This window comes from Anarrhichthys ocellatus, unplaced genomic scaffold, assembly GCF_004355925.1.
Source record: "Anarrhichthys ocellatus isolate YVR2014 unplaced genomic scaffold, GSC_Weel_1.0 scaffold7, whole genome shotgun sequence".
NCBI classification, from domain to species: Eukaryota; Metazoa; Chordata; class Actinopteri; order Perciformes; family Anarhichadidae; genus Anarrhichthys; species Anarrhichthys ocellatus.
Window position 1 is genome coordinate 7,489,176 of NW_022280037.1, and position 12,275 is coordinate 7,501,450.

Below are 12,275 nucleotides of genomic sequence, written 5' to 3' on the forward strand. Positions count from 1 at the left end.
AACAATGTATTTTTACCCGCAGTAGTATTTGTTAACAACTCCATAATATTGCAATAAAGCGGCTTCTAAAAAGGCCAAACATGTCTATAATAATTAAGGGATGAGCACAGTGTTTATATTTGCATTAAGACCTCTGATATCGTTTTAAATTCAGCATTTGTAGCTTGCAGCTTTCCTCTCCCCGACCCTTTTTATTTTCTCTTTCTTCTCTCCTCTCAATCCTTATTGGCCGGCTCTCCATTCACCACCTTTGGATAACGAGAGAAGAGCATCCGATTCCTGGTAACCTGCACCAGAGCTGACACATGAAAAATGGCAACATTACGAACGCTGGCCCAGCCTGAATAAGGACCAACTGATTAGTTCAGGTACCTGCATCTCCCTAATTTTCATATTAATCATGAGTCCATCTACATCCTTAAGTCAGACTGCGGCACATCATGAGTTTAACATGTGACTAAGATTCACAGAACCTTGAATCCTGCAGAAAACAATTTATTGTTCAGTAAATCTCCTGTTTTATTAGCCCCCCAAAGCTAATGGGTGTCACATACATACAGGATAACTGCACCTGTTATAAAAACCTGTATGTTTAGGTAACCTTTACATAGAGCTTCGTATAAAGTATGCAAAAAAAAAAAAAAAAAAAAAAAATAGCAAATGTCGAGTTTGAAACCCTCATTCATAGGAGACTTCTGGGAAAAAAAAAAAAAGAAATCCATGAATAGTTTTCATCATTGTTAATCATTTCCCTCTGTTGGAGATATATTGTCTCATAAAGGGATGAAACTACATCAATTAGCGGTCTGGGAGACCATGAGTGCTTGGTTTAAATGTTAAGTAGCATATTAAAATGACAGTTAAATGGTTCATAGACAGTTATCTCTGAGCTGAATTTAATCCTTTGGAGGAAAAAAAAAAATCATGTGTCAATTAAATGGAGAATGAATAATGGCAGTTAGCTTTGAGGTGCCACTAATGCATGTGAACTACTGTGATTTTAGATTAAGAAACCCTCAAATCTCGTTGCCTGGTGTAAGCACCGATAAACATTTAAATCTGCATCTGTATGTTTTAAAATGTTACTCAGCATGTTTTTAACAACCAGAATATGAGGAAACACAAAGACTAACAATGTGATCAAATGACAAAGAAATAATTGAATAAAGAAATAAATGTGACAAAAAAATTGAGTATCACTGGCTTCAAAAAAAATAGCCCAATAATTCAGAGAGTAGCAATTGTAACTGAAATGATAATTGACTTACTAGGTACAGAATGTAACAAGACACTAGTGGCCAAGAGTAGAACCACCCACTACCTTCTTTTTGAGTTTTGTACTAAGTTCACAAATAATTTATATGTGTGAATATCATTTGCAACAACATCAACCAGAGTACAAATCCTGCACTGGCCTCCTAAGGTAAACAAGTGTTGAAGAGTAGAATTAACCAACGACCCAGCTCTCACCTGTCCGCAGTTTGGGACAACTGTCTGAAGTGCAATTTGGAAAATTACATAATAAAACACAAAAAGTATTTTAACATCTGCTTAATGGAGGTGAGGGCTAATTACATTAAATAATTGATAATGGAGCGGACCAATTTACCAATTTTGATAATGACTAACAGACAAGGAAGAAAATCCAAAACTGCCGCCAATTTCTATTGATCTATTTATAGAAAAAAAAGTGGGCATCAATTGCTCCGATTTATTTATTTTTCAAAAATAAGAAACGAAATAGAAAAAAACCCACTAAAGGTTATGCCATTACCTCATTGGCCAATTCCAGCAGGACAGGAGCAGCGGGATGTGCTTTGGCTTCACTCAGATACCTTTATTATAACAAAGAACAAGAAACAACAGTGAAAAGAAAAATGGCCCACAAAGGCAGACAGAAGGGTCGAGGGGACAAGACCAGGCTAGCCAAGACATGCTAATGTCCCTGATGACTTTGCCCTAGGTGGCATATGGCAGGCCCGGTGCGGTTAAAACAGCACTGCTTGAAGGGATTCAAATTTCCTTGAAGCCAGATGATAGTGATAGTTAGTTAACCCCTGCCGCCCAAAAAGCCTTTCTTCCCTCGCCAGCTACAACTGCAGCTCCCCTCTGATCTTACCCAGATCGTCTCTGAGGTTTGTTGTTGTAAGTGGATTAGAAGTGCATTATCCAGCCTTGTTTTCCCCAGAACAATGGCCTAATATGCTAGATAAAGGCTAATTGCAATATGCAAAGAGGTTTCCCCCCCCCTACAGCCTGTTTTTCCTTTTTTAAATTTATCCGCATTCATTGAATTACAGATAATCATCCCATCATAAGCCTGTGTAAGGCAAATGTCCAACGGCTGGTTATATATTTATTTTTCCTGCTTTCAATTTGACATGGAGAACAGAGCTTTAGCTTAGCAGGTGCAAGTGGAGGTCTGGAATGAATCCTGAGGGTGGTGATTTGTTTGGGGGAGATTATATCTGTCATGGTGGCCCACCTACTCCATGACTTTGGCCAGTCCCTTCCACAGTCACAGAACGGGTGAGACAAAGAGAGCACACAAGAGTGTGGGAGACAGATGAAAAATAAGAGTGAAAGAGAAAAATAGTGATGAATGGAAGACAAAGAGAGAGAGTGCTAAAATAATACAATAGAAAGTAATACAGTACCTTTGGTAGTGTCTTTCAATAACGTCTGGTGCATGGTGTCTTGAAATTGTTCTTTTGGTTCGTTTCTTTCAAAAAGAAATGGAACAATAAGGTAATAATAATAATACAAATAATAAAGTTTATTTCCATACAATTCCATTGTTAGGAGGCAACAACTCCAGCCTACAAAATAAAATGCAGACTGGTTCAGCTTTGACTCCTCTTTCATGCTCTATTGTATATGAACAAGCGCAAAAGATCTCGGGTCACAGTTATTTAATTTCAATAAGTTTGCTGGGGGTCAAAGTGTGTCAAGACAACCTTGTTCGAACCCCCCATCCCCTTCTACCCGCCTCACTCAAACCATGTATTCATTTCCCCTTTTTCGATCAAACAATGACCCTATTCCACATTCCATGCAACCCGGACATTTCCATGCAATTCAATTGCCATCTCCCGCGAGGAGGACAAGGGATAAAAGAGGAAGCGCATTGGTTAAAAAACGACTTATTTAAAAACTACTACACACAGAAAATGTAATTCCACAGAGACAGGCAGTGTGACTGACACCTGTCAGGGGGATGATAAATGACTCCATTTTCTGCCTGTGCTGCCTTCTGCCACTGGCGGCAGCGGCCATTTATCATCATCCGCTGTCAGCCGTGGAAAGCAGCAGTGACAGTGCGAGTCAGCAAACATTTAGCACACGCAGCCGCACTACACGGAGAAATTATTATTGTCAGAATAATAATGGTTTAGCATAATTTATTACAGGTCCACCAAATAAGCAGGGGCTAGATGTTATTAGACAGATGGATGGGAAGGCTTGGCAGACATCCACTGAGGCTCAGGCAGGCAAAGGCCCCTCAACGTGAACGTGAGGAGAAGGAGGAGTGGAGGTGGGGGGGTGGAGCTGGAATAAACGGGGGTATGGTAGGGGGGCATCCTCCAAACCAATCAGTGAGCTGGCAGTTCAATTACAAAGAAATAAAGGGACATTCATCATTCAATTAGGCACCTGTCAGGGCTCACAAAGGAAGAAAACTTCTAACCTGGTACTCCAGGGAGAAGATGCTCAGAAGAGTGGACTGCGAGTGACTGGAACAAATAAAAGAAGGACAAAGTTAATTACCAGAGTGCATTGCACAGAGACAAAGGGAGAGGGGGAGCTTCAAAGATGGGGCCAGCTGCACTGTAATCTAAAAGAACATGAAAACAAGTGTGGCAAAGTTGTTCCAGATGAACACCTCTGACAAAAGATTTCTGCCACGATGGTGTGGGGGTGGGAGAAAGGGGGAGGCTGAGTGTTGTATGAGAGATCTACTTTCACTCATTTATACATACCGTCTTCCCCCTCCCCCCTTCTCTACAGTAAGAGTACTGAAAGCTAAATTGTTCTTCAGTAAAGTGCAGTTTCTTCAGTCAAAACCAAATATGGCATAAATTGGAGGGAAATTAATGACATTCATGCAAACGATTGAATGGATTAAAGGCCAGAGAAAGACAGCCTTCACTGGCAATAACACTCCCTTGTTTGGTCGATGTCTCTTTTGCAATGCGGTTGACCACTTTGAGAGTGTGTATTTGTTTGTGCGAGTGGTGCAATACACAGATAGGAGAAAGTTTTGCAGCTCCACTGTCAGAGCTGGCATATGGACCATTGTGAAGCAATCCCACTGCAACTGATGGGCTTTGAAAATGGAAACTTTCACTCCAGGAAGCTTGGACTCCCAGGAGTCGGTCAATTCCATGGGTTGCCATAAGTTACATTCATCACCAGCTCTAGTCAATGTCAAACACCTGGCAGAGAGAGGCAAACCTGGAAAACAGGCTGCTCCAACAAGGACTCACAGCCCCTTCGATACGCCTCTCCAACCCCCACAGCATCCTTTTGGGTTGAAGATATTCAAAGCGGTGACAGTTATTATTGTAATTGGATAATACATACCTCTACCCTGCATATCATTAAAACACCAATACAGTAAGCGTGAACACATGCAGACACAAACTGCTCTGCGATGGTCTTCAGTAGTGTTGTGTCTCCATATACTGCTCTCAATACACTTGATTGTTAAATGTAATGGGACTTTTCGTTACAAGTCATGTGAGAATGGTATGTAAATACTGAAGCTTCCAATCTGCATTGAAATATTGAGTCCACATTGGCTTTCAACATCAATCACTACAAACCATGAAATAACTACTTGACATGTAAACAAAGCCAAAGGAATCTCAAACATTGGTTTCTGTCTGGAGTCTCAGTCTGTGACCATATCTTAATAAAAACATGTCAACCACTGGAATACTTTAGCAGTTTTAATGACTTGCCCCACCAAAGACGTCATATTGGGTTCTCCAGATGCCACTTTCTAAAGAGTTTTACTGCTCTGGCTGGAGAACAGCTAATTCTCAACTATGCAAACTCTCTGGGGCTCGACCCATCACACAGATGAGTGTTGTCTCGAGTCTTGTCAAAGAGTGAATGAACAAATGTTTGAAGTAAAAGAGAAGAGGGGGAACTCTCAGAAAACATTGCTACCTCAGCATTCATTTACAATGATGCTTGGGGACATAGGGGCCACTGCAATTAAGTGGGCCATTAAGTGGTCAACTGTCAACATGTGGACACTTAAAGGAGGAAAAAAAAATTCTTCCACACTTCAACCTTGCACCTGAGCATTTCAACAACATTAAGGCCTTATTGTTGGCATGGGACCATGCCGATCCCCCTATAGGAACAGACATCTGTTAGGTTTTAAATGGATTACTCTCTGTAATAAGCATGATTACTGCCTAATTGCTAAATCTATACCCTGTTAACTTTAAAGGGACATAAACTGCTCTAAATATCTGGGAAAACATATCCGTTTCAAAAACACTACAAACTTTAGGCGAGTTTAGTTTTTTCTTCGTTACCTCAATCCGTTTCTGCCGACATCAAAACTGGACAAAAACATCATAAACGCTGAAAATGACTCGAGTCCTGAAACGAGAACAAATATTAAGATTTGAAAGAGATAAAAAAAAAAGAAAAAAAAAAGGTATGGAGCAATGTAAAGAGATGAGGGCAGATACCTGGAACAAAACCAAGAATTTTACACTGCGCTCATATTGTATAATGGCCTTTTTGCCATTTAGTAGACATTCATAGTAAGTTATTGCAGACTTTACATTAATGTATATCCAATCTGTGCTCTCCTGGGCACAGTATGCTCACTTCATGCTAAAATATGGAGCCATGTGCAGTCTTACAATGGGGATCTGATCTGCCTGCTGCACGGTAGCTGTAACACATCCAACACCTTGCCTCATAATACCAGCATTAGAGGGACTCGGCCCTCTTTCACTGGCTATACATATAAATTAACTGATACAAAAAACTATTCCAAAACCAGATTTATTTCTCTCTGCCTTTTTTCTGGCTTTAAACAAAGCTGCATTTTATTCAGATTTGTGCAGATTATGAGAAGGATTAGTTTCTGTATGAAACATTTCTAATGCTTTGATATGACACGGAAATAAAGTAGAGAAAAAGACAACAAGGTAACAAGACTTTTATATGAATTTATTTAAAATAATTGTTAGATCAGACAACTTTCTTCTCAGAGATAGTCTGGGGGAACCTGAACTCTAACGGTATATCCACATAGACGGACAAATCAGTTTTTTTTTTTACCGCATCCTTAAGACGTCTCTGTAAACAACCGAGTTCATCAATCTCTGTCCTCATGACTTTGCCTGCTTCATTGTGCATCGTGAATTAGAAAGAGGTTTGACAGTTTGGTTTCAAACCAGCGTTGCATTGTTGAAATTTATAAACGCAAACAATGAACATTTCAGAGAGTCTGGGACACTGCAGTACATCTTCATGTATGTAAAAATTCTCCCCCTCTTGGATATAATTTAGAACATGGGGAAACAGAAGGTTGGGAGACAGAAGAGTGGTTAGGGAATCATTCACTCTAAACCTAATTACCCTTCCTCACAACATAAGACAGAGCATTAATATGCACTGGCACCCAAAATAGTAAAGCAGCAGATTAAATTAAAAACAATTAGGGACTTTCACTTTGTCACTGGGCTGGTATGCCTGTCTGGTCAGTGCTTTAGGCTCTATTAAGTTAGGCTATCTACTGGTTATGAATCCGACAAATTCACATTTGAATCTCCTCGTGCATTCACAGTGCATCAGTGTCTTAAGCATATAGGAGAAAGCAGTAGCAAAAAAGCCTAGAAATTCCCATCAACTAAATTAATAGGAGATGGGGGAAATACAAGCGATCAATTATATTCGAAATCTTCCTATTTACAAATAATTAATCATAAACAATAGCTGTAATTTAGGTAATGAAAGCCACCTGGCTAATGGCATTGGTATCATATGCTGCGACAGTACTTAGCATTTGGTGGATCTGCATGCAGAGAGTGTTGCATGGTGTGACTCTTCAGGGCATGGAACTGGCTAATTAAGGCGTAGCACATATTTTTACTAATGGCGAAGAAGCTATTTAAAAAAAAAAAAGAAAAAAAAAAAAAAGAAAAAGGGAATGACATGGATGAAATGATTCACTACAAAGTAATATTGCTTAGTTTTCACACTTGGATCTATTGCTATCCACACCTCTATCACGTGAATTATTAGCTAATGCTACCCTAGCATACTTGGGATTCATACATAATTTCATTCAAAGCAAAGTTACTGACAATAATATATTGTGCATTTACTTTCCTGTGGATCAATATTTTATAAAGTGAAAAACAGCTGAATGTGGGTTAAACACTCTGGATATGCAAATGCTGCTAATTACACATGCTGATAGGCAAAATGCTAACATCTGTTTCTCAGCTAAGCCTACCGTCATCAGCAACAAAACAAATGTGTACCGAAAAAAAATCTTTACGCGTTAATGTATAAATGTGATATATTGTGACAAGAGATAGAAACAAACACAAATCTCAGTGTGTCATGCAGCTTCATACAAATACTTGCACAATGAGCACACGTGTTTACAGTTCAAATTAGTTTTACTTCCCCCCCCCCCCTGCAAAACAACTGTAAAGCCTTCTTCCTCTTACAGTCAATGCAACAGTCATGTATGGTATTTACTGTAGTTGCAGCAATTATTTTCTTTTTTTTTTATAGTTTTGTTAGTTAGCATGTAAAGGATGAGAAATGAAAAGTATACTCTATATTTCTAAACTTTTATTTTCATCAAAACTGAAGAAAGATTCACCAAAAGTCTGACTTTGAGTAAATTCTACTACATTTACCGATCGTGCCCCCCCCCTTCCGACTGTCTCTGCAGAAGGCCACAGACCTACAAGCCTGGGGGGGGGGGGGGGGGGGGAGAGACTGTGGACAGAAAATATGACCCTTATAAAGCCATCTTCACATTATTACAATCTTTAAAATTTCTGTCTGCTGAGGTGCCCTGAGATGTCAGAGCTGTTTTATAATGGTGGCAAAAAGAGTGGGAAAGATCCCACAATCACCACCTTAATTGTGATTCCTCCTGAAAGCTAGGGGTCTTCACGACTCTCTGTGTGACCGAACATGTTAAAACTATAATGTTGCGTTGCCATTGTCATAGTGTAATTATTGTCATCGTTGCTTCTGCAAATTCTCATGGAAATTGAAAATGGGGTCCATGTTATCTGTCAAGTGGCGAGCGTCCGCTGGTCTGGCAAAGAAACACATTATGCTGACCAATTGCCTACTCCCCCAAGCGTGGCTGGGGAACTTGTACCATTCTGGGCAATTTGTTTCATTCTTCTTTTGCAATTGATCCCAGTATGCAAAGAGAACCTGGGGCAAGAGAGTCTACCATAGCTTCCCAGCTGAACTGTGCTGCTCTATGCTCTAGGTTTCCCTCTGTGTGCGTTTGGCTTTGGGGGGGCGACACTGACAAATACAGTGGACAATGTAATGGTCTCACTCACAATAAACCATATTCCTGTGTCAATAATTTGCCTCTACTAATCCAATAAGAAAAGTTTTCATTCTTCAAGATAGTGTCCCTTACAATCGCTTACTTAAACAACAGGCTGCTTACCTCGGTGTTTTTTTAGCCCAATGAGCCGAAAAGGCTTTACAATCTACTGTATAGACTAGTGTGCTTGGACAACGTCCCTAAGATATGAAGAGAAAGTAGTCATTCCTGGGCTTCCTAATCAAGTAATTGATTGCATCTATTATTCATGAACTCCTTAGCTTGCCACGAAGTTGTAAACTCAGCACAGCTTCTCTTCTTTCCACATCTCTCTTCTCTGCTTACACTTCATTCATCCCTTCACTCTTCCAATGCTCATCTAACCACATAAAGCTGTGGAATTAGTTTGCTATCCTCTCAGCCCTCAAGGGTTGTACCCCTAAGCTTCAACTGCCAGTTTGCGTTTTGCTCAATATGGGCGACCAGAAGTGTGAGGCCGTGCACCGGAGGCCGTCGGGGCTGCGCCCCCACAGGCTCTACACTAGATCAGTCTCTGGGTAATGTCATTGCCACTTCCAGGCTACAAAAAAAGCTGGCGTATTCTACCTTCACAAGAGCTACAACAGAGCAACTTTGTTGATTCCACAGAGACGATGGCGGCGATCACAGTTAAATGTAGCAACACTCCAACTGGCACCAGCACTGTTTATAGTTTTATATATTCCAAACTTCGGCAGTATGATTACGTCTTTAGATGCCCTCTCACCTTTTTAAAAAGCATTTGTTTGTCTTTAATTTTCAGGTTATTAAGTGGGCCAGTATAACAATAATCGTGGTTAATGTAGATAATTCTGCTGTTTGATTGAGACTAATGCATTATCTGAATTGCAATTTTCTGATGAAGTTATAGAACAATATTACTAATCTTCTGAAACAATTGATTGGGGGGGTGTGAGTCTTAAAAAGATACATGTTTAACATAAAAATAACTGTAAATTAATTCCCAAAACTCTGCCCTACACTGTAAAATATAGTTTGATATAAAAGTATTTTTAAAAATACACAGATTTAGCTGAAAAGTCAACTAAAAACAGTCATAACTGTCAAGTCTTTTTTTGAGTTATGGAGCTATGAAGTTAACTAAATGTATAAAGAGCTTGCCAGTTTAATGCATTGTGCCTGTTATCAAATCCTAAACTTCATCCGGCATGTAAAAAGAAAAAAGAGATAAACACTACAGCCACAATAAATAATCAATGAGCTAGTCCCTAAGCTTCGTCCCGGGTCTAGATATTACCATCAAAAACAAAGTGTCTGTAGCCAAGAAATCACCATATCAATGGCACATGCCACAACAACCCTGTCCCACGCTTTCCTTCCAAAGATCATGCTAGATAAACCCCAAATAACAGAGAAATTAACAAATGCTTGACATTTGCTCAACATCCATTATTCTGACACTTCTTCAGAATTTCAAAAGGCTGAACGCATGCTTAATCAACATTCATATTCCCAGAGCGAGCCCCAGCACCATATTGCAGCCCGCCTCAGTGCTGATGAAAACGGCACATTAGGGCCCGATTCGAAAAACGTTCAGGGACTCCTCACCAGGGAGCTCAGTGTATATGTGTGTGTGTGTGTGTGTAAAAGAGAGAGAGAGGGGCTGTGTTTAGAGGGGAGGGATGCGTCACACTTTACTTTTTAAGCATTTTCCAAAAAAGAGGCATCTCCCCCTTCCTGCACCCCCTCCTACTGTCATGACTGTGAAAGCCATATGAGGAGTGAGCCTGAATGGCATTTTAAAGAGGCGGGGGGGGGGGGGTTATCATTACATCCAAATTCATTCATAATACAGCACAGAAGGACACAGAGGACTCTCATACTCCCTCCCTCTTTTTCTCGCCCTTCCTACACAGACTCTCTCTGGGGACAAAGGGTGGAAGGACTGGAGTCCCCTCTAGACCCAAGGGAAGCCAGGCAAGGCCTCAGAGAGCAGCCCATCATTTCCAATTCTAATACGTGGCAAGAGAAGGACCTGATGGGACTGATGTCACATTTTTCCCCACACCGACCTGTGATGAGCCGTCCCACCCCCCCCCCCCCCCCCTGCCTAGCCGCGGTCCAGATACTAGGCAGGACACCGCGGCTGGCTAAGAGGAGGGCAAGGAAGAGAGGGCTGGAATGGGGGTTGATATTTGCATGTCCCTCCATTGTGAGTGGGGGTAAAAAGTGACAGCACCGTGTCCAATTCTTTCCCCCCCAGAGCAGCCCGGGCCCGGCAAGAGAGGCCAGGCTGACAGATGACTCCCAACATCTGTGTTATGCAGCCGTTACAGATGAGGGACTCCACGTCACATCTCTCTCTTTCTGTGTCTATGGGACACTCCCTCTCTCCTCCCACTACCCATACTCGTAGGACAACAGAAAGACTGACAGACTTTCCGTGGAAATTACCTTGAAATGGCCTTTAACAGTCATTTTATTCAAAGTTTAAATTTTCCTCCCCTTAAGTCCCAAATTAAACGCAATGATTATGAAATGAGTTTGAATTCAATACAGCATTCAGAGATTTGAGGATAATGCTTATTCATATTGATAGACATCATTGTAATGCAAATATAATTATTTTATATAAAAATGGCCTTTAATAGTTAAATAAAACAATATCAATAAGAATATATTGTTTTTACATTAATAAAGTAAGTCAGGACATGAAACATTTATAAAAATGATGTTCAACACAATGATATAATGCATAAATATATTCCAGTTTCACATTACAGGCAAATCTTCAATAACTTCAGTATTATGTTTTAATTACAACTTGCTAAGAAACATTAATTTAGTCAGCAAATTTGAATGAAATGTTAACACGGAACCATGATATCATCACAACATGATTTACCTTAAAGTCAATAACATAATACCGAATTATCTGTTTTAAAAACTAAATACTATCGGCACAAATGTATTAAAAAAAAACAAATAAGTCAAAATATAATAAATCATATTTAATGCTAAAATGAGCATTTAACAAAATAGTAGGTAAGTCCGCTGCAACAAAAATGTGGCACATTCCCCTTGAAAAATCTACAACAGCGTCTGTCATGATGCTGGTAGACAACACATGAATCTACAGTCTACACTCAACAGTGCTTGCATCTTTTGGAAATACACCCATGCGGTGTAAAATGATATCCAGATACCCGTCTTTCTTTTATCTCTCCGAGTATTATAGTCAGAGAGATAGAGTGCAGCCTTGTCCACAACAAACCCCTAACCCCCCCCCCCTCCAGCCAACCTCAGCCTGGCCAATATTTACGCAGTGGCAGGGCTCCCACACAGTCCAAGGGGACAGGAGGGGTGTGGGGCGGGGGTGGCTGACTGCCGTGCCTGAGCGCATGCTAAGAGATGATGGATGGCCTAGTCGATATGTTATGTCTTAAGAGCCTGATTTCCTGCCAGTCCAATCACTAACCCTCCAGAGCCCAGCTCAGCTGATTGGACAACCAGAATAATTTCGCAGGCTGTGAAAACACTGCTGCCGTGCCTGTCTGTCAGGCCCAGTGACGAGACTCAGGGACTTAAAGAGCAAGGGCCTCCCCAAGATTGGTTACGGTGAACGAAATGATAACAATAACCGGCAAGACTAAACAAAAGAGCCAGCACGTCCGGGAGAGAGAGAGAGAGAGAGAGAGAGAGAGAGAGA

At 40.6% G+C, this 12,275-nt stretch overlaps 1 protein-coding gene across 6 annotated transcripts in view; it reads right to left on the reverse strand.

The window, feature by feature from the left end:
- The window catches only part of cdin1 (CDAN1 interacting nuclease 1), a 54,393-nt gene that overhangs the window by 40,799 nt on the left and 1,319 nt on the right, over window positions 1–12,275 (reverse strand). For 3 of the 6 annotated variants that reach the window (XM_031847059.1, XM_031847063.1, XM_031847058.1), the window contains 3 exons: window positions 3,689–3,734; window positions 2,658–2,722; window positions 1,775–1,835 (listed from right to left, as the gene is read on the reverse strand). The exons of 1 other annotated variant lie outside the window; for it this stretch is intronic. In XM_031847059.1, the coding sequence (XP_031702919.1) occupies window positions 1,775–1,835; window positions 2,658–2,722; window positions 3,689–3,734 (172 nt within the window). Of the gene's footprint in view, window positions 1–1,774; window positions 1,836–2,657; window positions 2,723–3,688; window positions 3,735–5,552; window positions 7,982–12,275 lie in introns of those variants that run through there. 2 more of the 6 variants (XM_031847060.1, XM_031847061.1) reach the window with 2 other exon arrangements.